The sequence below is a fragment of the Monoraphidium neglectum genome (genome assembly GCF_000611645.1).
Source record: "Monoraphidium neglectum strain SAG 48.87 unplaced genomic scaffold scaffold00444, whole genome shotgun sequence".
Classification (NCBI taxonomy): domain Eukaryota; kingdom Viridiplantae; phylum Chlorophyta; class Chlorophyceae; order Sphaeropleales; family Selenastraceae; genus Monoraphidium; species Monoraphidium neglectum.
The window spans coordinates 18,802-27,420 of record NW_014013184.1 but is presented as its reverse complement, the minus strand read 5'-3'; the positions used below and the strand labels follow the sequence as shown (position 1 = coordinate 27,420).

At 62.7% G+C, this 8,619-nt stretch overlaps 2 protein-coding genes across 2 annotated transcripts; both read left to right on the top strand.

The window, feature by feature from the left end:
- Positions 1-15: 15 nt before the first annotated feature.
- MNEG_3517 (hypothetical protein) lies at positions 16-252 on the top strand (the record flags this gene model as incomplete). Its single annotated transcript, XM_014048011.1, has 1 exon — positions 16-252. A coding segment is annotated over one exon (237 nt), but the record flags the coding sequence as incomplete, so codon positions are not given.
- A 2,648-nt stretch (positions 253-2,900) lies between these two features.
- On the top strand, positions 2,901-6,457 carry MNEG_3516 (hypothetical protein; the record flags this gene model as incomplete). Its single annotated transcript, XM_014048010.1, has 9 exons — positions 2,901-2,961; positions 3,142-3,185; positions 3,447-3,539; positions 3,772-3,847; positions 4,121-4,327; positions 4,611-4,711; positions 4,961-5,049; positions 5,144-5,315; positions 6,452-6,457. 9 exons carry the CDS (start codon positions 2,901-2,903, stop codon positions 6,455-6,457), a joined length of 849 nt encoding a protein of 282 aa, XP_013903464.1.
- Positions 6,458-8,619: the final 2,162 nt, after the last annotated feature.

Here is an 8,619-nt window from a genome sequence, read left to right as displayed (position 1 = left end):
CGCCAGGTCTTCGAGGTGCCCGATGGCTACCGCATGGTCGTCACCTCCGCCCCCCGCGGCAACGGCCTGCAGACCACCCTGCTGCCGCTCATGGGCGACGCCCCCAGCTGGGAGTGGCGCTACAGCATGGACGACGGCGGGGACGTGCGCGTTGAGTTTGCGCGCAACGCGGCGCTCGAGCTGTTCGGCGACCTGGGGGCGCCCGGGCTGGGCGGCGCCGACGAGGACGCGGTCTTGGACTTCATCATCTGATCTGGCGGGATCTGACGAGGTCTGGTTGGGCTCCGGCCGGCGCGGGGCGGCGGGGGCCCTTTCTGATGGGGCAGCTGCCGCTGAAGGATTTAGCATCTGAAGGCCCCAGCGACCGCGAGAGCGGCACGAGGCGGCCGACACGACCCGCATTTCCGCACCCCACCCCCGCCCCCACTCGCCACCACCAAACCCGAGGCTGCCTCCCGAAGCTTGAGTTCGTTTGTTCCCGTCCGCGGCGCGGGGCCCCATGGGGCGGGCCCTGTGATGCGTGCGGGAGCCCCCCCCCGTCCCGCCCGCGTGAACAGCTTTTGTTGTTGTTTCCGAGCTTGATTCATTCTCGCTGATCCGCTCTTTACAGCAGCTCTCTGCCTGGGGTCGGCCATGTGTCGGCTGGGGCGCGGGCCGCCCCTTTCCCAGGTGCCGGCTCGGGCTGCCGGCCGTGCGCGGCCCTCCTTTTGGGTCGTGAAACCCCAACAACGACGCAGCATTGCCCTGCACCGCGGCAGCGTTTGCCCTCCCACCAAAAGCGCAGTCCTCTTCGTCGACGGGCCGCCCCACCGCCCACCTGTCGTGGCGCCTGCCTTGCATCTGTTGTTTTGAAAGCCATGTCGGTCAAGGTCTTAACAAAGGGGCGCGGCCGCGCGCCTGGCTTCGTCGCGCGCGGCCGCCGCCTTGGCTCTCCAGTCGCACCAAATCGGCGCCTCGCGCCAACTGCACCAACGAAACAAAACATCGCCGCGGGCAACGGGGGGCGCCATGCAACTCGCGGCGCGTGCCTACGTGCCCCGTCGAAGCCACTGGTCTCCCCTGTGCATTCTTCCGTTCGCCGCCGATCCGCACGTTGGCCCGGCCGCGCGCGCAAGGCTGCCATAATTCCAGCCGGCGCGCGGGGCCGGGCTGCTGCCGAGACTCGCGCGGGCAGTCTTTGTGAGGAGTGAGCGCGGGGCGCGCCGCCTGGCCGACCGGGCGCGCACCGCTGCCTATTTACCGAGACGAACCCACACGCCCTTGCCGCGGCCGTGCGCTCCTGCTGCGGCCGCGTGTCGCTGTTTTCGCCCGGCTTTGCCCCCCTCCTGGGCCAGCCGCCGCGGGGAGTGCCCACGGGCCCCATGCCGTGCGGCGGCCGGCTGCGGGCGTCGCCGCGGCAACGGCTCATCACACACTCAGCCCTTGGAAACCATGGCACCGAGACGGTTGCGGTTCCTGAGGCGCCATTGTTGATTCAAAGCCGACGCCCGCGGGGAGCAGCCCGCGACGAGACCCCTCGCCCCGCCCCCATGCTCTGGTGCTGTGCGCCGCTGCTTCAGGCGGTGCAGCCGCCAGTCCGATGGTGCGGCCGCCAGTCCGAAGGCGGACTGGCGGCTGCTTTTCGGTTCCTACGCATCGGCTCGCCGGGGGCCTGCGGCGGGGCATCCCCGGGTTCGGCTCGCGCCCGCGCCGCGCCGCGGCGTGCTGAGTGCCCTTCCGCGCAGCCGCCGCGCGGGGCGCCCGTCTTGGGCGCGCTGGCTGCCCCGCGTTTCGTCACAGGTGCAGGGGCGCTTCACTCTCCTGTACCATCATGCCACTTGTCGTTCCTCGGCCGGCCCAGCACCGGCGCCGTCATTTCCCGCGCCCGCCCTGCTGCCTGGTGCACAAATGTAATTACTCTCTTCACTGGCGTGCGTGAACCGCGGCAGCTGCGTGTGGCGTTTTGTGAGAGCGGGCCAGGACGCGGAAAGGGTGGATATCAGGGATACGACCCAATGCTTTCACAAGGAGGCTGCTTGGTTTACCCGTTGCGCCTGGCGCCTGCACCGGTTTGTGTGCCCCCGCTTGCGGCGCCGGGGCGCGTCGCGTGTGCGCGTTGAAATGGGCGCCGACCCTGTCGGCTGGATGAAGCGCGCTGTGCGCACAGAGGTGGGGCCAGAAGCTCATGGGGCCAGGTCCCTCAACATTCACCCAGATGCCCCATCCGCTCGCCGCGTGCCGCCAGGACCGTGCTGGTTTTGACGAGGTGGCGCGGCAGCCGCCACAACAGTATCGCCCTCTGTGCGTAAAGGCGCAGCAGCAGCTGCAGTGTGCGCGCTACCGATGCCCCCGCTGGCAACGACTCTCGGCACAGAGAGCAAAAATGTCGCCACCATGAGGTTGTTGATGCAATGTTGCAGCCGTGCATCGCAGGTCTTGTTGCCAGAGGCCAGCGACGGCAGAGGCGACAGCTTGCGGGCTCAAGGCTTTGGGCACAAGCCGCCCAGTACTGCTGCCCCTGTGATGCCCACGGGCTTATTCCCAGCCTGGCCACGAGAACCCACGACGTCGTCTTGGGTGAATGTAAGATTTCATCAAACAGTTTTTAGGTTAGAAAAGCAAGCACTGTTATCTTCGAAACCGCCACCGGAACGCGGCTCGGCCAATGCTCGCCCGTGCTTCGCTCAGTTTCTAGATAATGTGAGTGAGAAAGAAAAGCAGATGCACCCTTAGCTCCTCTTGATCAGCGGCCGCTAGTCGCAGCCGGCACGCGCTGTGGTCACCGGCAGAAGCGGTCGCTGCAACAGCGCGTGACGCCACGTGCGCGCACGTGTCAGCACAGCCGCCGCGCAGGGGCAGCCATGGTCCAGTATGCTGTGACGCCCACAGGGGCGTACAACCACGAGCATTTGGAAATCGCAATGGAGGTCGGCTATGCCGTCACAGTCACGTTTCTAGTGCTCTTCTCAGGCGTCTTCTCGGGTGCGCACGCTGCGCGAGGGCACGCCGCCTGCGGGGCCCGGCCCCTCCTCCCCCACCATGAACCTAGAAGCAACAACAAAGCAGTCCTTCAGCCAAGGTGTCATCAATCATAGTGGGACTCCGCAGCTGTTGCGTACGAATGCGACTTGATCGATCGCCCGCTCCCCTTCCGAGTCGCAGGCCTCACACTGGGCCTCCTGTCCCTCGACCGCCTTGAGCTAGAGGTGGGCGCAGCAGCTGCATGGTAGCTGCCGGTTGGGTGCTGACTGGGAATGGATCACAGGGTTCTGAACTGACGGAGGCTCAATATCCAGCAGCGTAACAGTCGCACAGGCATGAGGCAGCAAATGCTTCACAACAGCAATCAAGAGGTTGGACATGTCGGTGACGACCGGGATGTGTCGAATCGCAGATGGGTAAAACCGATGATGCCTATGTCCCCCAGCACTCCGCCCGGGTGCACTGACTCCTATCCCTCTCTGCAGGTCTTGCGGCGCAGCGGCACGCCTCTTGAACAGAAGCGCGCCGCGAAGCTGCTGCCTCTGGTGTCCAACCCCCACTGGCTGCTGTGCACGCTGGTGATGTGCAACGCAGCTTGCATGGAAACAGTGAGCTGCTGCAGTGCAGAGGCTGGCCTGTTTGAGGGTGACCAGTGCAGTGCCACGTTGGCAGAGTAGCTTGGCCCATATCGTTTCCGTACTTCCACCGTGCAGCAGTGCACCGACACGCCGTGCCCTGCCCCTGTTCCTGTCCCTTGTACCCCCCCCCCACACACACACACCACCACCATCACCGCCACCTTCCCACCAGCTGCCCATCTTCCTCGACAAGCTGCTGGACCCTGTAGCGGCCATCCTCCTGTCTGTCACCGCTATCCTGCTGTTTGGTGCGTCCGTGCCCGACCTGCATGATTGACACCACCGCTCCCTCATTCACACCACCCCTTAGCAATCACCCCACCCATATTACCCCAGCCCCACATTCCCACCTTGATCCAACAACTGCCCCCCCCCTCAGCCACCGTTCCCGCTCGCTGGCCAGCCAAACAAGATTCAGCATAAGATCCATGCCACATTTGCCAGCGATTGCACACGACGGCCTCCTGAGGACTTTGTCACACCCGTCTTCTGCCCTGATGTCCCTTTGATATGCAACGCAGGCGAGATCATCCCGCAGGCAATCTGCAGCAGGCACGGCGTCGCCGTTGGCGCCAGCGTCGCGCCCGTCGTGCGCATGCTGATGTGGGTTTGCGCGCCCGTCAGCTGGCCGCTGGGCTGGGTGCTGCACAAGGCGCTTGGTCGTGAAGACCCACTGTTTCCGCGCCAGCACCTTCAGACGATTTTGAGCCTGCACGGCCAGGACGCCGGTGCGTTTGATTGCGCTGTTGGCACGCAGCTGCTGGGGACGACTGGCCTCGAGCGCTGAGCTCAAGTGAAGCGCTGCTGCTCTGCCGATGGTGGTTCTATCTGAACGCGCTCTCTGCATGGCGCACACATGCATGTCTGTGGCCTCACAAACCGGAGGCCTCTCGCAATAGCCACCGGGCCGTGATCTGTGTCTGCTGAGCGTTGAGCGCACAGCGGCCATCACGCAGGCGGTTGCAAGGGCGCGAGATGGCGCTCTCACCGGTACCGCTTCCTCGCTCACAGGGATGGGCGGGACCCTGACTGCCGATGAGGTGGCGGTCATGAGCGGGGCCCTGGAGCTGACAATGAAGACCGCCTCTGTGGCGATGACGCCCTTGTCCAAGGTAATCAACGCCCAGAACAAGACGAACAGGCAAGGTTGCGCCCCCTTGTACTGCTGACCCCACACGGGCGTAGACACACACGGAACTTGGTGGCGCTTGGGCTTGGTAGCGGGCGGCAGCTTGGGTACTCCCTTGCAAGCGCCCCACCGCTGCCCCCCCCCCCAGTATGCGATGCAAGCGCCTTTGCATTGCCCATCATGCCATGTCATCGAGTCAGGTGTTGGACCCAACCCTCCATGCCCTCCAAAGGTGTTTGCGATCTCCGAGAATGCCGCCTTGGACGACACACTGGTCGACGACATCCTGGCCTCGGGGTACTCGCGCATCCCCGTCACAAGGTGCGCCTGAGCCGTGCCACAGTCGAGCGAGCGTTGTCCACCGGCTGTGATATTATGCAAGCAAGGTCTCAGACAACTTTGTATTCAACCTCAGGGACGACGACCGCACCCAGATCGTGGGCCTGATCCTGGTGAAAGAGTTGCTGGAGCTGCTGCGGCGGTGGAGCGGAAAGGGAGACCCGCCGCGCGTCAGGGAGCTGCGCGTGCGGCCGGTGCCGCGGCTGCCGGCGATGGCGCCACTGTATGACGTCCTGCGCTTCTTCAAGGTGGGAGGCTTAGAAACAGGCATGTGTTCTGCTGAGTGGAGCCTTTTGGGCATTGAACCCCTTGGAGCATCTTCACTGGCCTTGGTCTGTTGCGTCGGATACAGCATGCGTCCAGACTTACGGAGTGGGCACTATTCAAAGTGGTACAAGCCTGATCACGCTGAAGCAGCCCGCGTGCGTGTATGCGTGTTTAGCCTCAAGGACTTTCAGGGCATGCATCCAAGGAACCAATGAGTGTGCACGCTGCGCCCCATTCGTTGCACTCGCACCATGCAGACTGGCCACAGCCACCTGGCGGTCCTGATGGCACCCCCTGGGTGCAGCGAAGACGACACCACACGCGTGGGCCGTGCCGCCACCATCGACGCACTGCAGCGCGCCAGCATGCTCCCGCCCTTTGCGGGGCCCTTGGATGCGAGCGGCGGCCAGGGTGTTGCAGGCACAGACGCAGCAGGGCGCGTGTCCCACCACTCTTTGCAGATCCAACCCGCAATCTCACCTGGCAGACAAGAGGTTGATATTGAAACTACCGCCTCGGTCGACAGTGGACGCCTTGCAAGCTTGTTTTCAAAGCTGCGAGGCCATCTGTCAAGCACCCGGTCACCCACGTTTATACAAGCTGGTGGCGGCGTGGGCATCTCCAAAGCGGCAGCCAAGAGCCCCTTTGTGGCTAAGCAGGCACCGGCGCTGTCGCCGAGCGGCACCCCCTCGGCATTTGCAGCAGCGGCTGATTCATCATTTTCAGCCGACCTGGGTGTCAACTCCCCTGGCCGCCTGGTAACGCGTCAAGGGGCAGCTGCTGGAACGGTGCCTTGTGGAATCATCACTCTGGAGGGTGCGTGCACACATAGCAACGCGTTACTAGGGGCCATGTTTTGGCGGCAGAGCGGGGGGCATGGGACCTGTCAGGCAGCTGTCTCCGCATGTGTGGCTATGTATGCTGGAGCCCTCTCATCAAGCATAGCTACATTCCCGTACGAAAGAAGGCGCTTGCACGCGCGCACGCACACACGCGTGCACGCGCGCTCGCACGCACGCACGCACGCACGCACGTGCGCGCGCACACACCCACACATACACACACTCACACACTCTCTCTCTCTCTCTCTGTCTCCCCCTCCCACACACACACACAGATGTGATTGAGGAGCTCATGGGCACCGAGATTGTTGATGAAACAGACCGCTTCCTAGATCATGAAAAGACAACACCCGTTGACATGGACAGGATGGTGGCTGAGCTGCCAGTCAATGTGAGCCGCAGCACATTGCCACAGCCACGCATTGTAGTCCACGAGCAGCTGTCGATGGAGCTCCATGAGGGGCGGGGGGCGCGCCACGATAGGTCTTTGGACATTTACCTGCCGACCTATGCAGGTTGCTGCTCAGCAATGTCATCCCTCAGCACAGCGCCGCCCGCGGACAGGTCGTGGTTGCTGCAGCAGCCTTGAGCACGTTGGAAGAGTGCCGCTGCGCCATATTGACATGTTTGGTGCCCGCATATGCGGCTGGAAGGACAAGCTAGTCCGACTGCCTGCTGCTGACTTGACTCCCTGCTCTGCTCCCACCGCTCCTTCTTGCCCCTTTCGCTTTGTCGCGGGCCACACAGGTGAGGACGCTGCTGCGGCTGGGGACAGCGATGAGCATGCTGCGGCAGAAGTCAGTGATCAGCCAGCAGCAAGTCTCCACAGCACGCAGTGTCACATGCACGGCGTCCCTCACGCCGCACACTTCAACGTCAGCCGGGGTGGAGGTGGAGGTGATGCCTCAGCCATGACGTGCATGCACCTTGCATTGACAAGTTGAGTGATGAGATTGAGAAGAATTTTGCTGCCTCACCCCCTTGATACAATCTGCAACCATTGGAGCCTGAAAATTGGGCCACTGCTCATTTTTTGGCTGAATGTTTGTTTTGTGATTTTCAAGGAACGTCTGTGGTTCTTGGACATGTGCACCCCGTCATTGGAGCAAACTCTCCGGTTGTCCCGCCGCCTGTTCCGTTGCATGTGCCTCCCCTGAGGCAGGAGCGTTGATAAAAATCGCTGCTTCCTACCAGCACCTATCAAAAGCTTGTTTGTAATTGATCTCGAACTTTGTAGTACATTGTAGCTCGGCCATTACGAAGTTTGGTGGTCTCGACGACTCGTGCTCGCGTGCGTAATTTCGGACGCTTTTTTTCTGGTCTCGAAACTCACCGGAACCGACGTCATGGGGGCCGTCAGCAGCAGTTTGCATGGCCGTGATCTGCGGCCAACCCGCGTCGACCATCGCGACCTGGGCAGGGCCTCGTACGAGCCACATGCAAGCCATTGGAGTGTGCGAGCAGCAGGTGGGCCTCGCAGCACGTGTTGAGCGCCCTCAAGGCCCCTGACACATCATGACGATATTGTTCCTGCTGCATCTGACGGTTGCTCACAACCGCACAGGTTCGCTGTCCGCAGGAAGCACGAGCAGTGCCAGCAGCATGCCAGGAATGGCCAGGGACTCTGACTGCGAGAGCACAGACGGCGACGACGATGCTGATGACGCGGCGTGTGCTGTCGCAGCCGTGCCACACTGCAGCAGTGCACACCCACCTCACCTTGTTGTTGGCTCGGTGGTGTGGCAGACGCCAAGCGGCGGCGGCCCTGAAGGTGTGCATGGGTCTTGGCGATTAGAATCCATGTATTACTTGACTGGTGAGGTTGGAAAGTCCTTGGTTGCTGCGCCTCACTTTGCTTTGCTGCAGCATACAAGCCTCGATTTTGGTTGCAATCAGGCATCCTCACCAACGCACGAAACGCACTCCCCCCCCCAAACACACACACTGATCACAGAGCTTGTCTGGGACGTGGGACCCTCCGATCTTTTAAACCTTGGATTTGCAACCTCGGGCTGCCCCGATACTGTTGGCCCCGTCACCATCGATGACAACGAGCCTGCCGCCTCTGGAATCTCTCAGCCATCCACGAGCCTGCCACGTCCACGGCTGACGTTGCCGGCAGCAACGCCCCTGATCGCCAGCCCAGTCTTTATTGTGCCGTCAGCCCCCCAGGGGGTCTTGTTGGGTGACGAGGCTGGCCCCATGGCAACGGCGTGGTGCGACGGGGCGCCTTTCAGGGCCTGTGACTAGTGATGGGTTTTGTGTTGGTCGGCAAGGCTTGTCTCTTGCGTTATGCAACAATGCTCTTGTGCTACCACTCACTGAACCCCACCTGCTTGCCTGCAGCCGGCTTGCTGCGGGACTGCAAGCAGCTGCGAGCCTGCCACCCTGGACAACGCACACAAATCGCGCAACCGCCCCCACAACCCTCGATTCCCCAGGC